General features: G+C 47.2%; 1 protein-coding gene across 1 annotated transcript in view; it reads left to right on the forward strand.

Moving 5' to 3' along the window:
* The first annotated feature begins 365 nt into the window (after window positions 1–365).
* SETD1B (SET domain containing 1B, histone lysine methyltransferase) overlaps window positions 366–21,201 on the forward strand; it is a 52,575-nt gene continuing 31,739 nt past the window's right edge. Inside the window, exons 1-6 of the mRNA XM_065692193.1 lie at window positions 366–728; window positions 1,012–1,166; window positions 1,592–1,690; window positions 2,177–2,447; window positions 5,616–5,728; window positions 8,423–9,601. Coding sequence (XP_065548265.1) covers window positions 656–728; window positions 1,012–1,166; window positions 1,592–1,690; window positions 2,177–2,447; window positions 5,616–5,728; window positions 8,423–9,601 — 1,890 coding nt within the window. The 5' untranslated portion in view covers window positions 366–655. The remainder of the gene's footprint in view (window positions 729–1,011; window positions 1,167–1,591; window positions 1,691–2,176; window positions 2,448–5,615; window positions 5,729–8,422; window positions 9,602–21,201) is intronic.

Below are 21,201 nucleotides of genomic sequence, written 5' to 3' on the forward strand. Positions count from 1 at the left end.
CAAAATGGAAGCTCCCCGCTGATTGGCTGCCGCCGGGCACGGACCTTTAATAAGCAAAACTGCTCCCCCTTCTCTACCCCTGTCCCCAGCCGTAGTGCCGCCGAACGGCAGCGCTCCCCCTCTCCGCCGCCACCCCCTCCTTCTCCCCGCCGCAGCGGGGCGGCGCGCTCCGCCCGGCCCGGCCCGGCCCGGGCTCGGTGAAGTCTTCCCCCTAAAAAAAAATAACTTGTCCCACCTATAGGTCCATCTTGTTTAGAAACAGTTTGCGCTAAGGTAAATGCAGCGGGCAGATTCCACTCGCCCCCCCGCACGCCGTTAACCCCGGGGCGGGGAGAGAAAAAAAATCAACCCATCCCGGCGGCGGCCCATGCGGCGGTGCGCGGCGGCGGCGGGGCGGCGGGGAACGGCCGCGGGCCGGGGGCTGCGCGGCGCGGCCGCCGTGAATGTGCAGGCGGCGGAGGGCGGTTAGGCGTTCGCGGCGCTCGCAGCGGTGGATTGTGGGAGGCCGCCGCCGCCAGCAGCGAGCACACACAATATGTGGTGGCTCGCGAAAACGGGAGGCAGGAGCCTGGCGGCCAGCCCGCGCCGGTAACCGGCCCCATGTGAGACGGGAGCTCGCCTTTCGCCGCCCGGAGACGATCGGCCGCCGAGCGCGATGTCTTTCCGAGAGATCAAGGCGGGGGAAAAAGCCAAGCACCCTGAAGATCATGGCAAAAAGCAGAGTTCAAGTGAGATTGGGTCTTTCCCCCCCCCCCTCCTCCTCTCTCCTCCTTCCTCTCTGCCTCTTGTCTGGCTGGGGTGGAGGGGGGACCCGGCTGGCGATTCCCCCATTTTAGGGCTCGCTTCGCGGTGGATTTCCTCCCTGCCTGGGTGTGTAGAGCGGGCGGCTCGTTTAAAAAAAACCCGACAACGAAGAGGTCTTTGTTGAATATTTTTTTTTTAACTTTATGTTTTTCCGTATGTTTTTTTCTCTCCTCTTCCCCCTTCTTCACCCCCCCCTCCTGCGGCCAGGTTGGATCAACGGAATGGAGAACAGCACGCAAGCCAGCACTTCTGTCGAGAAAAGAAATCACCATTGGAGAAGTTACAAGTTGATTATTGACCCGGCTCTGAAAAAAGGACAGCACAAACTCTACCGTTATGATGGGCAACATTTCAGCATGCCTGTGAGTGGGGGGGTCTTGGGTTTCCCCCATTGTGTTGTGCTCCCCCTCACCCTTCCTTTTCCTCTGTCTTACCGGTGGTCTGGGGGGCTGGGGGGTCCCTCCAGGTCGTGGTAACCCCCGCTGTAGCTGTTGCGTATGGGAGGGGGGTTTTGGGGGGACAGATGCAGCCACCGAAGTTACCGCCACCTGACACTGTGTATTCAACTGTCAGGAGCCCAAACCTGCGGCTTTATTGCCGTGTTTCCAATCTGTGTGCATTTCCCAGCAGTATTGCAATTTGACACGTGTGTGTATGTGTGTGAGTGTGCTTTCCCCTTCCCCCGAGACAGCCCGTTCTTCCTTGGGGTTTATTTTCTTCCTTGTATTTGTATCTTCAGTTTCAAGCCCTGCTATTGCTGGTTTTGTGCTTTCTCCTCTCCTCCTAGAACTCGGGAATCGCTCCTGTGGATTGTGTCAGGGATCCCAGAATAGGGCGAATATGGACCAAAACTAAGGAGCTGGAGCTGTCTGTCCCCAAATTCAAGGTACAGCCCTGACTTTTGGGTTTAGCTCTGTATTCCTGTTTTATCTGGGAGTGAAGCCTCAGTTCCAAATAGTTTAATGGACCATTTAAATGACAGTCATACTCTTATTAGCGTTGTTATTTGGCAAACTGTTAAACAATAATCCTTTTCTATAAAGATAAGGAGGGATCAATGCAGCTGTCTGGCGAGATCACTTCAAGGTGTTGGAGCTGTGTCTTGGGGGGCTCCTCGGGCAGGGGGCAGCGGAGGATTGCTCTCTGCTGACAAGACAGCACTGCTCAAAACACACATTTGTAGCCCCAGAAGGCACCGGTTTCAATGAATGGCTGCAGCAGCAGAGGCTCTGCTCAGCTCCGGGTTCCTCCCAGACCCTTGGAGGCAGTTTTCTTTCCCTGAAGTTTGTAGGATGCTTTAACCCTCTCCTTCCCATTAACTTCCCCTGTGCCCACTGACGGTATCACCCCCCCACCTTGTGCCTGTTTCCAGATTGATGAGTTTTACGTGGGGCCAGTGCCCCCTAAGCAGGTCACCTTTGCCAAGCTGAACGACAACATCCGTGAAAACTTCCTGACTGACATGTGCAAGAAATACGGTGAAGTGGAGGAGGTGGAGATTCTCTACAACCCCAAAAACAAGAAGCACTTGGGCATTGCCAAAGTGATCTTTGCCACTGTCAAGGGAGCCCGGGAGGCTGTCCAGCACCTTCACAACACCTCTGTCATGGGCAACATCATCCACGTGGAGCTGGATACAAAAGGTAAGGGGCCACATTTCAGCCTCATGTGTTTGTGGTTTGGGGTGATGCTGCCCGTCCCCCTCCTAAAATGAGAGGTGATGAGGGTCTTGTGGTTACTAGTCCGAAGGGAATGCTGCTGTCCCCCTGAGCGGGTCTGGTTTCTGGGGCCTTTGCAAGTCACGTGGAGCCAAATGTGTTGTCTGTTGCTAGGAGACAGCCCTGTAATTTGCAAAATGCTGCCATCCTGCCCGTCCCCTGCCCATCCCCTGCCTTTCCCCTGCCTGTCCCTTGCCCTCCGAGGTCTCTCATGTGCCCCATCTCCATGTCCCAGCCTTACCCTGCTCAGCCACCTCCCAGGGCTACCGGACGCCGTGGCACCTGCTTTTTGCAAACTTGGGATTTTTGGCCAAACCTTGGAGGTTCCTTGGACCCAAATGTCTGGATTCTCTTGGCAGCAGCGGGGCTGGGTGCTGTCCTCTGCGTGCCTGGCATTTCATTGATACTTAGCAGCAAACTGGAGGCTGGCAGCAAAAGAGTGCACACGCAGCACTTGTCAGTGTGTGCGAGTGTGTAAGTGTGAGACTGTCTCTTAAAGCGACAGGAGCTCTTATTCCCGGAGGTAACCAGCCCTCAGCCCCAGGGAGCCCAATAAAGTTTCTGGAAGCACTGCATTTCACTGCTTTGTCTTTTTGTCTTTCCTCCAAGCTTGTCAGCGAAAGGCTTAGCTAAAACATGCCTAAATTTTAGTAAATTTCTGTGTATGAAGAGGTGTAAGTCAGTTACTGCTTATAATTCTTCATGCCAAACATGGCATTTCTAGTTCAAAACTGACTAGCTGCACTCTGCCTTGCAAAGAGGAGGTTGTTAACACCATTTTCTTAAAAATGCTGGTATTTTTGTTCTGATATTAAAAGGTTTCAGTGATTTAGTGCACAACCTACACAGTGCTGGTGTGCCACATGTAGTAAGAGGGTATAGTAGGATGTTTATTGACATGACTGATCACCATTGGAGAAAAACCACGGTAGTAGTGTCATATTTTCTATTGTGAGTTAAGTTTGACCCTTGCATATGTGTACTTTGAAATTCCAGTATCATTAGTTTTTACAGACTGGCTGCTTCTGCTCCTTACTTTGAAGGTAAAAATTACCCTTAAGAACAAATTAACCATTTGTAGATTTAATAACAGAAGCTAAAGCAGGCTCATAAGTGGTGCACATTTTAATGAGAGGCATTTTAAACAAGCTGATTGTACAGCATTCCTACTTCTCCGTTGATAAGCCACTTTGCAAGCCTTGAGCGGGCAGCTGTTAAGGAAAGTTAGCTGCACGTCAGGCAAATGAGGGGCTTTTACACTTCTGTTTCTTGGGAGAAAACATTGAAGTCTTAGCTTTGAATTGCGTTTTTGCCTGCCAGCTCTGTGCTTCTAATGTATTTTTTTTTCCACTTGCATCTCTTTCATTCTAAAAGAAAAAGACTGTCAGTGTGCTGTAATCTGTCAGAATCGAGTAAAAATGTTATTCCTAAAATAGCCTTAGCAGGTTAGGACGTTCTTAAAATAGATAATGTAGAGTTTTTTACATATCTTTCTAGGATTCAGCTTTTCAGGAGAACGAAAGGTTGGTTAAAAACTTGATTTTCATGGTCTAGCAAATAGATGTTTGCAGTCAATGTGGTGTTTTATCTGTCTGGCCAGAATACAGGGCTGGGAATTTGGAAAGTAGTAAATCCAGCCTCTTCATATGAGACAGGCTAGTTTAAAGCAACTCCTCTGCCTCAGTTTATTCATCTGTAAAATGGACACACTTAATAATTATCTGTCCTTAGAGAAGCAGGTAGGAATCATTTCACATTCACAAACCTCCTTAAAAATTGAATTGTAACTTCTGTTGCCTTATGTTGGAGATCCAGGAAGAAGCTTTCTATCTCTCTAACAATTACTTTGTGTTTATTTAGAAACAGGTTTTAGAGGAAGCCTAACACATCCATATCCCTGCCATAGTAGTCATATGTTGGGGTTGTATGTGTTAATATTTAAAGCACAGTATTTCAAGCATCTCTTCAAGATCTTGCAGTGAAGAGATTTGTTTTGTCATGACTAAAGTTTGCAGTTGAACTGAAACAGTTTACATAGTTGAGCATGTGGCTCAAGGCTTTGTGAAATGAGATTTGATACCCAAATAACCTCATCTGCAGCATTTATTCCAGAGAAATGATAAACGAGCCTCTTCCAGTCTGGAGAATCGTGCTAAAGGGTGCTGTGCTTTGAAATTGTACAGAGTGATTCACAGACAGTTTGAGGTTTGATCCTGCAGGAATTCCTCATGAAAGTAGTCCTGTTTAAGGGCAGATCTTGCCTGAATTAATTTTCTGGGCTCAGGTGCTGGATCTGTCCATTTTTCTATGTATTCTTTAAGAGCAGTAGTCATACAGTTCCAGGGTCTGATTCTGTTGCCTTTGAAGCTGATGACAGATTTCTTGCAGAACTGCAAAATCAGTAGGATTGGGGTTTTGTGGGAATAAAAAAAAATGCGATATTAAGAAACTGGGTCTTCGTAGAATTTCGGAGTGAAAAGGCTAACGCTCAGTAACAGTATGTGGGACAGTTTGCTTCTCTGCTTCTTACCCTTTGAATTATGCTGCCAAGCACACCTTAAACTAGGGGAAAAAGAAGAAAGGATTAGTTGGTGTCTTTCTGGGAAAGCAGCATTAACGGTTTTGTCCTTGGCATTCCCAAGCATTGTGTTTGCATTAGTAACAGCCAGTTTCTACTAGCAAGGTGTGCTGGGAGAGCTTTCTGAAGTGGCTCTGGGTGTTGGCAGAGGCTTGTCCCTTGAGTGAGAGTTTCACTTCTCAAATCTGTAAGCTATTTGCTTGGCACTTTGGAGAAGAGGGAAACTGCCGCTCTCCAGAAAGCATGGTAAAGAGCAGAGCTGCCAAGCGGGCTGAGAAGAGGAAAAGGGATTTAGAAACCTCCTTGCCTTGGCTGGGAAAGGGAGTGTCTGACTTCACTTGCCCAGCAGATTGCTTAAAACTGATCCCTGCAAACCTAAGAGGTGATACCTGCTCCTCTGTTGCATGGATGCAGCAGGCTGAGAGTGGTAGCAGGGTCTTAGGGGTGTCAAGAATCTTTTTGCTTGGGCTGTGTTATTCCTGGTTATAATCAGCTCTTCATTATGGTCTGTGCAGGTGAAACCCGCATGAGGTTCTATGAACTGCTCGTTAATGGTCTTTACACTCCTCAGACCCTCCCTGTGGGCACCGAACAGGACGTGTCGCCAACTGTGAATGAGACTCTCCAGGTATGTCTGCTTGTTTGGTTTTAAGAATTAACTTTCTAGAAAATTCCAAACATGCATCGTTAATGTGAGCGTTTTGACACTTTTAATTTAGCTTCTCTTTGGTTTTTTTGTCTTGCCATAGTTTCAGTGGATGTTACTAATTAACTTTAAATATAACTTGCTTCTAATTGCCATAGCAAATGTAACTCTGTGAATGCAGTGCATGTGGCTAATCTGTATGCTGGTGTCTGCATAGCATGGTAAGTGCTTTTTGTCTTTGAGTGAAAAATGCTTATAGAGCTGACAGTATGTGCCCTATTAACATTAGAAATTCCTGCAGTTATGACTGGATCGGGTCTGTCCCTGAGATGAGGTTATTCCCTTGAAGTCAGGGGGAATGATTTACAGTGGTACATTTGGCCAAGTATCTGCAGTGTGTAATCCTTAGCGCGTACGTTCTTCAGCCTTGCTTAAAGGCTGAATGATAGAATGTGTCTGCTCTTGAATAGTGGCATCAATTTTCCAGAATCTTAATTAGTCACTGGAATCAGTTGCTAATAAAAGCAGTGGACGGAATTCCTGAGGGCTTCCAGGGGTCCCTTGGTATCTAGGGTACGATTCTCTAAATGGCATTTACAGTTACCTGCTCCCTTGCAAAATCCATTGGGATGAGAGGGCGAAGGGGAAGTGAAGCCTGTTTGTGTGAAGTCGTTAGCGTTCTTGGCTTGTCTGAGTGTACCTTGGCTCCTGATTGTGGCTTAGGAATTCACTTTAAGGCATCAAATTTGAAAGAGATTTGGCAGACATTTCTCTTTTTTCCCCCCTTCTTTCTAATTCTCTGCATTCTTAGGAGTTTTTAAAATGCCAGAATTTCAGTAATTCCCTGATCAGATGTTTTCAGGACAGGGGAGAGCTGCACATTGAATGTGAAAATCCCATTGATCTGAAAAACAATAAAATTCTCTTCTCCCACCGACTACTCCACCAGCAACAAGGCAAAACACCAGTATCCTTTTAAGAGAATCATAAAGAGGCTGATCCTTCCTTACCTCCTAGCAAGGTGTTTTTAAAGGCAGGAGCGAGGCAAGTAATGATTTTCCTGGGAGCCCTGCTATGAGCAGGGCCTGGCTTTTCATTTCTGCTGGTTGCACATCTCAAATGAAAATGCACAGGTTTGTTCTTACTCCTTTTTCAGGGTTAACAGCAAAAATTGATGGTATCCCCCAAAGCAGTCCCTGCTGTAATTGTCTCTAAGATTGTTTCTCTAGATCTTGTGTTCATGTATTATATCATTATCCTGAATTGATTTTTTTTTTCCCAATTACCATCAAAATTTATTGCTTTGCGGGGAACTTTAACTGTTTGCAGCGTGTTCCTGTCACTAGAATCTGCCAACGAACTTGTTTGCTATTGTAGTTTAGTTAAAATACTCCTGACATTTGCTTTCTCCCTCATGCAGAGCAACAAAGACCTGACAGTTCTATGAGCCACAGTCCCTGCCTACAAACTATATCCAAACCTCACTGAAAAGCAATCCACATCATATCTACACCAAAGGTGCAGAGATGTGGATTTTGGCAGGAAGCACGTGGCTGGTTCTTGACCCTTTCTGTGGGTTTTAGAACAGTTGAGGAACAAACTAAGAAACTTCCCTGATGTCCATGTAGTCTTGGTCTTGAGGGGGTCACACCAAGAGCAAGTCCGCAGTATTGAGTGGATGAGATGTGGTGAGTGAAGCAGGCAGGTGAGAGAGCTCAGCTTTGGAGGTGCTGGTGTATTACAAGCAGATAGTTTTAAGGGTGTCTCCACCCATCTGTGCTCTGGGAGAGGAGCAGCCAGCCTGTAGTCTCACCAGTTCATTGCCCTTTTGGGGATTTGGAGCTCAGTCCTGCCTTTTGCTACCAGGTGGATTCTCACTGAGCTCTTGTTTTGCATTGTAGAACATTGATTGTGGTGCTGATCATTAGAGTGACACTGTTGTGACTCAGCAGAGTCTTGAGTTGAAGCAGGGCTCCTCTTAGAAACCCCCTGAATGTGCCTACAAAGTGAGTTGCAGAGCAGTTACTTGGCTGCTCTGTAGCCTTGTAGGGTTTCAGTTTCAAATGCCATGGTCAGTAGGGCTCTACTTCAGCATTTGTCTTTGGGAAGGGGTTAAAAAAGGTATTCCTGGCTGTAGAGAACTTTCTGTGCCTTTTATACCTGTAGCCTTCTCCCTTCTTCTAAGAGATGCATGCTTGGTAGAGAGGTCTGTGGCTCAGCTTCCTCAGCTGGACCAGCACAAAGCCCTGCAGCACAGATTTGGTTGCAGTTTGCTGATTTGTAGGTTTTGATTTGTTCACATTACAAAAGATAAATTGATAATTTCATAGCTTGGAATTTTCTGAATTATGTTTCCTATTTGCAATTTAGACAAGCCTTACAGAGCTGAAAATGAAACGTTTAGCTGAAAGCATTGTGCAAGTCTCCTGTTCACCTGATGCTCTTGGGTATAGCTCATGAGTACTGTTGTATCTGCTTTCTTCTTCCTCCTCTTACAGACAAGTTCCTCTTTGCTTGCCTTTCAAATCCAAGGGAACTGTCAATAATGGATAATGGTTTGTGTTTTCAGGGATGCTGTAACCCTGTGTGCTCAACCCCTTTGAAAACCAAACAGATTAGACAAATACCTTTTAAAAAGTGTGTGTTTAGGTGCTTTTCTCTCTTCTGTTTTTGTAGTTGACGGATTCCCTGAAGCGCCTGAAAGACAGTAACCTGTCCTCTGCGGGATCCTCTGTCACCCCCAACAGCAGCACCCCGTTTTCCCATGACACAGCCTATTCCAGCTGTCGGCAAGACACCCCAAACTCCTACAGCCAGTTTACCCCTCAGTCCCAAGGAACACCTCACACCCCACGGTTAGGGACGCCGTTTTCCCAGGACTCCACCTATTCTAGTCGTCAGACAACGCCTGTGTACCACTTTGGGCAGGACAGTGGGTACAAACCCAGGAGACATGAAACTAAATTTACAGATGCCTACAACCGTCGGCCAGGACATCACTATGTCCATAACTCAGTGGGTGTTTTCCGAGGGACAGAGCATCAGTTTAGTACTTACAAATCCCATCAGCCGGAGCCAGTTCAGTTCTCTCACACTCCTCCCCTGAGCCACTCTAGTTCTTCGAGCTACAAATCTGCCTTCTCTCCCTACCAAGCACCAGCTGTATTTCCCCAAACCGATGAGCAGCCATTTCCCCAAACTTCCAGGGAAGCAGAGTATCGAAGACCTGCACCACCTCCCACTGAGATGGTTGTGGAGAGCAGTGCTGCCCCTAACATCGATTTTGTCCCAGTGAAGGAGAAACAGGAGGAGCCTCCTCCACCCTTGCCCGAATCGAACTCTGCTCCTGAACCGAGCACAACATCCTTCTCTCAGACCCCAGAGAGAAGCGAGACCCCTGGCACCCCCACCATGGAGTCTGAAATGCAGCATAACAGTTTAGACTCAAGGATTGAGATGCTCTTAAAAGAGCAGAGAACAAAGTTACCCTTTCTGAATGAGCATGACTCGGATAACGAGATCCGAATGGAAGGTAGCCCCATTTCCTCCTCTTCTTCCCAGCTCTCTCCCATCCCAATGTACGGTTCAAACTCCCAGCCTGGTTACAGAGGTCAGACACCTTCCTCGCGCCCTTCCAGCACAGGCCTGGAGGACATCAGCCCCACACCGTTACCTGACTCTGACGACGACGAGCCTATCCCTGGGACAGCTTCGTTGAGTCAGAATTCCCGGGGGACATCGGAGGCCAGCATGACTCCCATTGATCAGCTGAGCAGGACCTCCAAACTTGAGACTTCAGAGGCTAAAGAAATGGTGCCTGGTGATCAGACTCCAACGTCGGAAAAAATGGACGAGGTAAGTGAGCTGGAGCTGAGTTCTGAAGCTCCATATGTATCCCTAGAGCTGGACTTTCTAGGTGTTGTTAGAGCATAAGGTTTCTGGAGCCTTTTTCTTAAGGCAGCTGGAAACGAGTGACACAAAGTGATGGTCTGAATCACCTTGCCAGTCTCCAGCGTCCCTTGTTCCTGATAGCAGCCTGCTGCAATTTATAGCTCTGGGAGAGTTCAAGGACTGCCCAAGCCACAGAACTTTGGCCAGTGCTTGTGCTATGTGAATGTCCTGAGTGTCGACAGACACTTAAGCCACTAGAGGAGTTAATGGAGCACTTTCTACCATTGCTTTGGTCCCTGAGCACTGGTGTGTAAGTGTGCACTCACTTGCTAAACGGGGCTTTCGTGTTACAGCGAAGTACTGAATGTGTACTTCGTTTGATAGCTCTCCAGCTATTTATGCCGTCTGGTTTGAATGGGAGACAGTTGCTGGGTTTTAATACTGACTTTGCTCAGTTAAAAGGGGGAGGTAGTTGGCTTGTGGGGCATGTGCTCCACGAAGTCTTCCAATAATAGAGCAGAGCTTGCTGCCTCTGCTGGGGCATTTGTGGCTGAAGGGACAGCTAGAGCTTAACAGTGTGGAAAGCTGCCAGCAGACAGAGAAATTACCTTGCACGGCGTGTCTGTTCGGGAGGTCTGTTGCAACAAATGTGAGTATCGCTGCAGTAGACGTGTCAGTGCTATTCTGCTGTGTCAAAGAACCGTCAAAATACAGATCTTTGCAAATGCCAGACTGTTTCTCCTCAGTGTTTATAATAGTCATGCAAGGAAACAGACCCGGTGTACCTGATGTACGAGAACTCTGCAGTAAGGGGACCTCAACCATCTGAGCGGGCTGGTCTTACGTAAATGACCTGAGTGGGGCAGATCAATTGAATTTACTCATGCAAGTTTGCTGGGGTTAAGCTGGCAGAATGGGTTTTCTCTCCAGTGGTCTGCAGTGGTGAGGTTTTCACTGGAGAAGTGGCTGCATTTCAGGAGAGGAGCTGCTCCTGTAGGTATGGGCTTTGCAGAGTGCTTAACTGAAAGGAAAGCGCTGCTGCAGTAACAGAGTGCAGGGCTCGGAGCTAAAGACAACAAAACCCCAGTAACTGTAGTGCTTATTTTGTTGTTTCTACATGCCTTTCCAAGCCTGCTTGTCCTTGCAGTTGCCAGTTTAGCCTTTGAAACAATTCAGCTGCTTGAGGTCTCATTCATCATCTAGGCCGGCCCAGGATCTCCTCCTGGGAGGCAAGTCCCTGGCTGGTGGGACCTGATGATGTGTTAATTAGGAATGGAGTTTTGATTCCTTGAGCTCGGGCTGGCAGGCTTCAGAGGAATACTCTTAGTTTGCCTAAAACAAGTGAGGAAGGCATCTCCCATCTACTTGCCACTCTGGGTTTGTCTCTGCTGTCCTTTACTCTCATGCAAGCCAATACTAAGCATGTTTAGGATGGTGTGTGGTGTCAGGCACTTTCCATGAGCATTGGGGGACTGGCTGGGCTGTTACATTTGTAGGTTGTGATGTGGGGCAGCAGCAAGATCACGTTGAAGCCCGTGTTCAGTCTTTGTCTCCCCTTAATGAGCTGCTGGTGTCGGAAGCTCACATTGATGGTTCTGTGATACAAAATAATGCAAATGCATCGATCCTCTGCAGAAGTCAGCAAGGTGGTAGCAGGGTCTCCAGGCGGGTCACTGCTGCCTTAATTGTCTCCTCCCCACAAAAAAGTTTGATGTTTGTTGTTGGAGCTGTTTATTCAACCTTCTCTTGGTTACAAGTCACACTGAGCTATTCTGGCATGTTTGAAAAGTTGTCTGTGCCTTTCATTGCTCCTTCTGATGCACAAAAAACCATCTCCATGTGTTTTGCTTCCTTCCTCCACCCTTCTCCCCCCCTCCCTGTTTTTTGCTTTAGAAAAAGGCTCTCCTGGCTTCCTTCTCTTTTGCTGGAGGAGCAGAGCTGAACAGTGACTTAACATAGGCTGAAATTTGAGCTGCAGCTTTCCAACTGAGTTAAGAGAGGGGCATTGAGTCTGTCTAAGGGCTGGAAAGCTGAACCTCCAGCTTCAGCCTATTGTGGTACCACTATTCAACTTCCAGTCCTTCAGAGAATCCTCCAGCAAAACAGAGGGAAGGCAGACCCGAGTATTTCTAGTGACTGTGTGGTGTGGGGAGTGGAGCAGAGATGATATATTAGTGCAGGGAGGACTCATACTGTATCATAAGGAAGCAATAAAGGGCAGAGAGATCGAACTTCTTATTTACTTCATGTTTGGCTCTTCAAGGCTTGGAGCAGCCCCAGGCCAGCTCTCTTTGGGCGGGTGATCCAGCTGGGAAAATCTCAGGATTCAAGAAGGATGCCAGCAAAGTTGTAGGGAGGTTTTTCCGTGAGACGGTAGGTGCTTTTCAAGGACTTGCTTCAGTTTCCCAACAAAACAAGCACAGTTCTTGTGAATGATTGTTAATATGGTAACGTTTGTACTATAGGTGAAGTGCTGCCAATCCATCAATCACCCCATGCTTGCCATAGGTAAAGGAGGTACAGCCAAGCCTCAGCAATTGCTCTGATTTATCATGCAAGACCCTGAGTTTGATTTCAAGATCCGGTCTGATACTCCTAAGCCAGAGTTTGGCAAGGATTTTGGGTGTGGGAGAGGAAGGGCTGTGCATCTGCCTGCAACACCTAACACCCATAATCGGAGCAGTGATTATGGTCTGCAGAGAAAGTCCTGCTAAGCTTAGCTGAGGGATGAGTGCTGAGAGGAGGAACAGATCGGGATGTGGGCAGTAGGATGTAAAAGGAGAAAAGGGATCCCTGACAAACAGCACAACCTGCCAGCAGGAGGGAAGGGCAGAGAGGGCTTTTTCAAGAAGCCAAAAGATGGCAAAGAAAGAAAGAAGCTGCATTATTATTGTTGAGAGTAACAATGTGCAAACTTACCTTCCTGTGTTCCTGAGAGGTAACAAGGAAAGAACTTTCTTTTTCACAGGATCTTTGCTGTTTCAGCAGTGCAAAGGTTAATTAAGTACAGTTTGACTTTCTGGCATCCCATTTGAGCCAGGTCTTGGTTTTGCTTGGTTTGTTACAGGAAGAGGCCCTGCCTGTGTATGCTGGGAAGTGTGAAAGGATTGTAACAAGTCGTGTTATTGTGTATTGATGATGCCTTTCATATTTCAGCTTATGGATGTATTAGTTTGTGTCTGTAGCAAGTGGTTTGGGGAGCAAATGAAGTCTCATGGTGTACAGCAGCCCTAGAGTCTCCAAAAGCCACTGCTATCACCAGCACAGTATCACCTCAGTGTCTCACTTGGCTGTTGTGAATGTTTTTAATGCCGTGCTGGATGCTGAGGTGCCTCTTACAGCACAGCATCAGCATCCCTGTTACAAGCTGTGTGTGTGAAGCAGTTACCCATGGGGGAATTCCTGAGCTGTGCTTACACATAGATGAGGTGGGTCAGGCTCACCCCCCCAGTAGGCTCTGCCAAAGTCCCTGAGGTTACATCTGGGCTGAATTTGCACTTTGCATTGAAGTATGTTTGGGTTCTTGTGTGGTTGTGGCCAGAACTGGAAGAAATTCATGTGTAAGTGTCCTTACATAGTCCCTCTGGAGCCTTAGCAGGATGTGATGACATTCTCTTCAAGACACTGCATCGTGTCTTGTGCCACTCCACACTGCTGCATCGCTATCCAGACTGGTTTCAGTAGCTGGTAAATGATTCCCCTTTCCTCCAGAGCCAAGTTCAACCTTTAGCTGTCATGAGAGAAAGCAGTGCCCTGATGCTGTCCAGGCAGTGAGAGGAGCTGCAAGGGGTTTTCTGCCAGCAGTACCTGCAGTGGTCACCCCAGGACTGGTTGATGCCCCTTGGAGCTGTGCTGTGCAGGAGCAAATCAGTCTCTGTCTACAGAATGATGCCTTCCTCCTGTACCCTAGCTTGTGTGGGGTTGGAGGCAGTCCCGTGTTCTTGGTTGATAGTGGGTTAGGTGGAGCCTCCTAAAGATGAACCCAAACGCACTCTCCTAAGGGATGTTTCTAGGCTGGAGAGTGCAGAAGTGATTTGCTCAAGGTAAATGCATGCTGAGATTGAGAAGGTAGAGTCTTAAGAGCCAGGAAATGTGATACCTTCGTTTCCACAGTAACTGTGCATGAGCCTTTATGCCCATAAGTAGCTGTTATGTATGTATAGTATACATGGGTACACCTGGGATCCAATTTACCGCTAGAGTGGGATTCATCATGTCTGGAGGGAGATGGGGGGAGTAGATGTGGGGAATGGCTGCTCTGTGTTTTTTTTTTAGTGAAAGAGGGGAGAAAACCCTGAGAGTTGTGATTTATGCCCAGTCTCGTAAACACTTTTTCACATTTTCCTGCCTCCTGAGCTCCTGTGAATGCCATCATGCCTGACAGAACCTGTTCCTAATGGAAACTCAAAAAATAGGTGTATGTTATGACCATGACTTTCCAGAAATGCAGCCAGCCAATGCCCAGGCAGCAAAGATTGGGATGACTGCTATGGTTTGACATGTGAGTTCCACCAGCCACGCTAAACCTGTGAAATGAAAATGAGAGCAAGCTGCTTAAACTGTGGCTTCAGTTCTGCTCTCCCTGACCCATGCACAGCAGCAGTGAGAAGCCACAGGGACTTGAGGGGATCTTGCAGAGTTTAAGTATTGAAGTTGAGAGAAAGGCAGCACACAAATCCCTCAAAGGGGATTTAAATATGACATGACACTGGACCCTTCTGAGCGCTCACAGGTCGGTTCAGCCTCTGTGACCAGAGGAGGGAGCATGCTGGGGCAGGGCTACATTCTCCCGGAGGTGCTCAGGGCTGAGAGTCAGTTCCCGTATAGCCTGGCCAAAATAAGGGTGTTGTGATTCCTGAAGCAGTGGAAATACACAGTATTTTTACCTTTATTTCAGAGCTGACACTAGAAGACCACAGGCAGGGACTGCTTTCTTGAACGTCTGATCCATTTTCCACATGACAGCCTGCTGCCTCTACACAAATTTATATGAAGCAGAGAAGTTTCTGTTTCCTAAGTTGTGTTTCACTTTTGACTTGGTGTATTTGACTCTAGTTTGATTCTTAAGAGTGCTTGCAGAGCTGGTGGTCAGCAGAGCATAGGGCTTGGCCAGCCAGATGTGTTCAACAGAGGAAGTAGTGAGAAGTAACAAGCCCAGAATTGGATTTTAAAGTCACTTTTTCAGAGCAGAATTGCATAGGATTCACTTTACGTTTGTGGTGATGCCCTATATGTGTATACTCATGGGAAAAGGGGGGAAGTAAATGGAGAAATATTTGAGTGTTTTATGGTTTGGGTTTTTTGGATACCCAACAACTTTTGTAGAATGAGAGAACGTGTTTGTAGTTGATAACTGAGTTAGAAATGGTGAAATGCTCTGGAGTGTAACTGAAAAAATAGAAAGCAGGCTGTGGTTGGGAGGCTGAGTGGTTCTTTCACTCTTTCATAGCAGGCCAAGACTTTGAGGCTTTTACATTTTGCATACCTAACACAAATGACATTGCCATTCCATTTTATAAGTCACTGTTGCTGATTATACCCTTGCCACTGGCTCAGTTCATTCTCTGTTTTGCCACCAGTGACTTTCTGTACATTTTCTGTTCCTGGTGGAGGGGTATGTATCATTGCATTGCTTGCTAATAGGTAGAGCACTGCTTATTTTGTGCTTATGTAATCTATAGATGCTCTGCTGCACTGGAAACTTAGCTCCAAATTACAGTGTTTAACCATAGCATATAGTTTATGGCAGAATAATATTTGCAAGTCTGAGCTCTGCACCATTTGCAGTTAAAGAGCCCTGGGCATTTTCCCTTTGCTGCTTACAGAGTTCTTCCTATTCTTTTCAACACTCTGGTTTTAGCAGTGATGATATTGAATGTTCAGATGTCCTAAATACAGCCTGTGAAGCCTCGCATTGAAGTGACACATTTCCCTCACAGTTTCTCCAACCCATTATCATTCTGGTTGCATTTCACATCCGATGGTTGTGAAAAGTGACCAAGGGGATACAGACAAGTTACTGGATGGCAGCGTGTGCTGCAGCGTGCAGTGACACTGAGAAAATGTGCCAGTGTGTTAGGTAATCAGTAGAAATATTGAGAAAATAATTGCTGTTAACATATTGTGCTGGCAGGCACCAGCACAGCATTAATTTCTGGGGCTGATTTTGAAGGAGATGGAGCAGCCGCTGTGTTCTATATGTGTCTGCGTCTGACACAGAGCAGTGAACAGACGAGCGCTTATTCAAATTTCTGCTGGCTGTTGCCTTTCCTGGAGTCCTCTAAATAGATACAGTTCAATGGGTTTTTTTTTCCATATGCACCATGACTTTGCCACCCATCTTCTATTAATTGTAATTTTCACTTTGCGTGCTTGTTTGTTCCTAGTGAAGATGGGGCAAAACTCAAAACGAAACCATTGAGTTCGTTAACTCGGCGCATCACATACCTGCCCACGAGGGCTCCTTTGACCCAGTGTTACTGCTGTCTCAGGATTTAGTGTGAAAGTGCAGTGCTTACTTTTGGAAATGCCCATTCATCAGGACAAAAGATTGCTCAGAATTTTTCAGCTCCTAGAAACAAAGTATTAAGAAAATCATAGGATCCCAGACTGGTTTGGGTTGGAAGGAATCTTACAGCTCATCCAGTTCCAACCCCCTGCCATGGGCAGGGACCCCTTCCACTGGAGCAGCTTGCTCCAAGCCCCTGTGTTCAACCTGGCCTTGAACACTGCCAGGGATGGGGCAGCCACAGCTTCTCTGGGCACCCTGTGCCAGCGCCTTAGCACCCTCACAGGGAAGAATTTCTTACTATTATCTAATCTAAATCTCCCCTCTGTCAGGCTAAAGCCATTCCCCCTTGTCCTGTCCCTACAGGCCCTTGTCCAAAGCCCCTCTCCAGGTTTCTTGTAGCCCCTTTAGGCACTGGAGCTGCTCTAAGGTCCCCCCAGAGCCTTCTCTTCTCCAGGCTGAACAAACCCAGCTTTTTCAATGGTAAAAAACCCCAACAGTGTTTTATTTGCGTAGTGCTAAAATAAAGCCAGTGGCTGCTTTCCCAAGTTCCCAGCTGTGCAGACAGGCCCAATGAGGTCAAGATGTGTGTAAACTAGCAAGAGAGCAAATTGGGGTTTCTCATTTCTCCCCAGGCTGGAATAGGTTCACTCCTCTGGGTGTTCCAGAAGTGTTGCTTCAGGAGCTGTTTGAGTAAAGGAAGTTGTTCGTGGCTTGGGCTTCGGCAGTCACTCTTTGCATAGAGGGCACTGTGAGCACTGCACAGGCACAGCGCGTTGAGGAAATGAAACTGCTGCTTCAACTCCAAGCTGGCAGCAGCTCCTATGGTTTGGAGGTTTGGTTTGCAAAAGGGTCAGGCAGCTGTAGCAGAGCTTCCAGTTTTCACTTGGGAATGGGGTGTTTTGACTTTGGCACTTTTTAGTGGCGTTGGGATTTGCTGGCTGCCCTGAACCTGTGTGTTTTCTGGAGTGTGTATTGATGTGCAGTTGATAACTGTGTACTAAGCAGACTTTATTGCACGCCTTTGACCAGCTCCCCTGTATTTTGCCCAGTCTCCCTCTGTACATATTGGGCAATGGATCTGGGAGATCATTAGGGAAAAAAGCTCTGAGGATGGTGAGGAGGGGAGGAAGAGGAGGAGAAGAGATGGTCTTACCAGGGTCTAGGCCTTGCCTGCGCCTTCAGGGTGGGATGTCCTCAGACTTGCCACTGCCAAATTCCCTGTATCAATGAGTGCAGTGGCACAGAGCCTAAGGAAGAAGAGGGCTGAGAATGGTGCAGGTTGGGTGACATGGAGGAAGGCCTGGGTTTTGCTTTTCCTGGGATTGAAACTGCCCTTTGCTGGTCTGATTAAGGAATCAGTTGCCTGCTGCTTTGGTGGATGGTATGGAGTGAGAACTTCTTTCTTATATCCATTTTTTTCCCCCAAAGAGCTGTGTTTCACAATAAACAGTATAGTTTTGTGCTAGTGTCCAGTGGTGTGCCCTCCTCCCATTGTGCAGGATTAACATGTGTTGCACGTGTCAGGGAGACATTCCCTCTGGAGCCTGGGGAGGGATTGATGAAGTTGGTGGCTTCTTTCCAGGTTTCGCTTCTCCCAAAGGAGCTTGTTATTTCTGGTGCCTTGAGTGTCCTAGGCAAAACAAAACAGATACATTTCAGGTGGAAGCAGGGGCTGGTTTAATGTTGGAGCACAGCTCTGGGAACAGTTTCCCAATCCAGTCCTTGTTGCTAAGGGTTCCCCAGACATGGCATTTTGGTCAGCAGATGTGGCAGAGAGTTTCCAGTGCAGATAACTGAGATACTGTCTTTGAAAAGGATGCAGGTAAATGTGAGCAACTGTTATCACGGTGCTCCGGGCCTTTTGCTATTGTCCAGGAAAAGAATTACTTGGAAAATATGGAAATCCTTAGAACGGCATAAAATTATTCAAATGACAGTAAAATATAAAGGGCAATCTACTATTTGAATACACGCCATGGAGATGTGTGTGAAAGGATGCCTTTTGACAAGGGAATCTCAATGAATTGATTTGCTTGTTAATACAGTGTCAGGTGGGATGTAGCTCCCAAATTACACTAAAAAAGTGCTAGCAGCAGTTACTGAGGTGAATTCCAGGTCAGTGAGAAGCAGGAAGGCAGTGTGGGTTTGGTGGGGAAGGCAGCCTGGTCCTAGCAGAGCCCTGGTGGAGGATGGAGACCTCATGCTGGGGTTGCTTTGAAATTCCTTGGAAGCTGGCATTGTGAAGGGATCACCAGCTGTGAGACGCCAGAAGTAAGCTGTGATCCTTGCTGGGATGGATGCTCAGGCTTCAACTTGAGAAAATCTTGTTGCATGACTTTATCTTGGCTTCTTGCTGGGACACATGGGCTACAAAAGGGCTGTGGCACAAGGCTGCAGAGAGGGGAAGTGCCTTCTGGCACGGCTGCTGTGGGCGCACAGTGCTGGGGGGACCCTGATTAGCTTAAAAAAGCCCAGCTGCGTATTGCTGTGGGGTTGTAGAAGGGGGGAAGCAGACAAGGGAGATATGCCTAACTGTGGAGGTGGGTTTGCACTGGTTTTTGGGGTCAACCGCTGTGTGGTTGTTGCACCTTCCACATGGTCTCTGCCTGCTCTGAAAGGGTGTCCGTGGATCTGCTTTCAGTGTCCAAACTAAAGTAAACCTGAGCTATAGACAGTACCATGCCTTTGAAAAAAAAATCAGAAGGGCAGCGCATAGCAGTTCCTGGAGTTCTGAGTTGGGATGGAGATTGCGTGAGGACCAGATGTTGGGGCTAAACGTAAGAGAGTTGTAAGAAGGATGGATGTTGGACCCCTCCTACGACTCAGGTTTTGCAGTATTTTTACTGGTTTAGCTGAGCTCTGGTATTTAGAGTATTGCCCAGTGTAACTGTTCTGGTGAGGTACAAACATCATATCCAGTTAGATGTATTCATTGTGGTATGTGGAATAAGAAGTACCATGCAGGTCTGGTGCTTCAAAAGGTGCTGAGGATAAACTGTAAGTAAAAAACTAAGACTTGCAAACCACCAAACCAGCTCCTGCATAACTGTTAAAAACCAAAAGATGTCCACTGCCTTCCAGCTTGTCACCTGCATGTGTGAGCACATAGCCACATTCTGCTGTTCCTGTGCCTTTCTCACAGCTGTTTCACATAGCTCTTTACATGAGTAACCTGCCTTTTCCTGACTTCAATGTGTAACTTCAAACTAATGAGCCAGTCTAATGGAAAAGCTGCTTTAAAAGTATGAGCTGTGTGACTGAGAATGGTCTAGGTATGTCTGGTCAAGTATGGGCAATAAGGATGCTGTACTGCTGTGTGCTTCTGCAGGGCTCTGCACTCATCTCAGTCGTTTTAGCAAAGCTTTTTAAAGCAAGTATTAAGTGAGTAAAGTGTCACCAACATGGGGAGGCCTGAAAGAGTCTGAAGGCTGAGGTGGTTCGTGTGAGGAGTAGAGTGGAGCACCCAGCACTGGCTGTGGCTGGATGGCTCTGCCCATGTGCAGGCAGCCCTTCCACTTGAACAGCCATCTGTGGGAGAGCTTTATTATAGCTTTCTGCAAGAGAGAGCAGAGACTTTGGACTGACTCTTGAGTAAGCAGGGAAAAGGCATGTCTTTACCTTAGTTGTGTGTGGTGCGGGGGTTATTTCCTCTAGGTTTCCAAAAGACATTGAGTGGGAGGCCAGAGCAGTTCGTGCCATGCAAAAATCCCCATCAGCAGCAGGGCTGCTCCCCTGGGGTCCCTTTGCTGCTCATGACCAGCAGATTAGGACATGATCTTGCTTCAGTAGTTGCTGGTGAACGTGTCTTCCACAAATATCTAATCCATTTCTAAACCCATCTGCACTTCTGAGTCTTTGCAGTATCCTGTGGCAATGAGGCGCACAGTTGAAGTTTGCTTTAGGTGAGAAGAGTTGCCATGTGTTTGTTTTAAACCTCCTGCTTGCTAATGAGGAGACAGGTGGGGAAATCAGCACGTTTTACCTCTTGTCTCTGTTCTGAATATTCTATGCCTGCACAAATGGCAGTGGGAGTGCAGCCCAGCTGTGGGTATTTCCACTCTGGTAATTTAGAACAGTTGTGGTTATTTTGCATATCATGGGGATAGTTTAATAGCAGAAGTTTTGTATCTTCTAAAAGGCCATGAGAGATGTCATGTCCTGCACAGAGATTATTTTTTGTTAAGGGATCAGTCAACAGTTGATGGGTACAGGAGTTATGTTTCCGTCACCTGAGAGCAGAGGTATGGGGGAAAAGTTGCCTTTCCCTCACTGTAGGTTCTGGAGAGGGTTAACTTGAAGGTATTACTGGCTGGATATTGCTTCAGGCTTTGTCTTAGAATGAGGAAGACTTCTAATGTTTAATGAGTACGTTACATACTTCAGCCGATGTGGTTGATTCTCTCCTCTCTGACTGCACTTAGTACAGCAAGAGGAGGAAAATCTAAGCAGGAAATAAAGCAGTGAAAAATTCACATTGCCTCCAGAGTGATCTGTTAAGAGAAGTGTTCCCAAAGGGGAACTGTTTTCTTGCTGGCCTCACCCTTACTTTTGAGGAAGAACATCCCTACTGAGCCTCTTCAGCTGCTTGAAATAGGTTCCTTGGAGTGAAGTGTCTCCTGTGGTCTAGTTGGGTTTTAATGCATCCTTTACTGGGAAGGACTTGTTAGCTTGTGTTGTAATTCTCAGAAAATGAGTGGAGCTTGCTAAGCTCATTAGGATGCCCATCATCATTTGTGGTCACTGCTGCAAAGGGCTCCTGCTCCAGCCACAGCCAGTTAAAGAGATTTTTTTGTCTTGTGAGCATCTCATTCCTCAGGGTCATTCTCTGCTGCTGCCTCCCAGCACCTCCCTTGCACCACCTGCAGTAGGGGCTTTATGCAGAGTGGTTAGATGCTTTTTGTCAGGATCAGGTGGACTGGCTGAGCAGCCTTCTCTGCAGCAGTTTTGCTGGGAATTTCAGAAACACAGCAGATGTCTGTTGTCCTGTCTTGGGATGATGGCAGTGGCTGTCTCCAGAACAGAAGGCCCCAAGTTCCCATGATTTGAAACCATA

The sequence above is a fragment of the Lathamus discolor genome, chromosome 12 (genome assembly GCF_037157495.1).
Source record: "Lathamus discolor isolate bLatDis1 chromosome 12, bLatDis1.hap1, whole genome shotgun sequence".
NCBI lineage: Eukaryota > Metazoa > Chordata > Aves > Psittaciformes > Psittacidae > Lathamus > Lathamus discolor.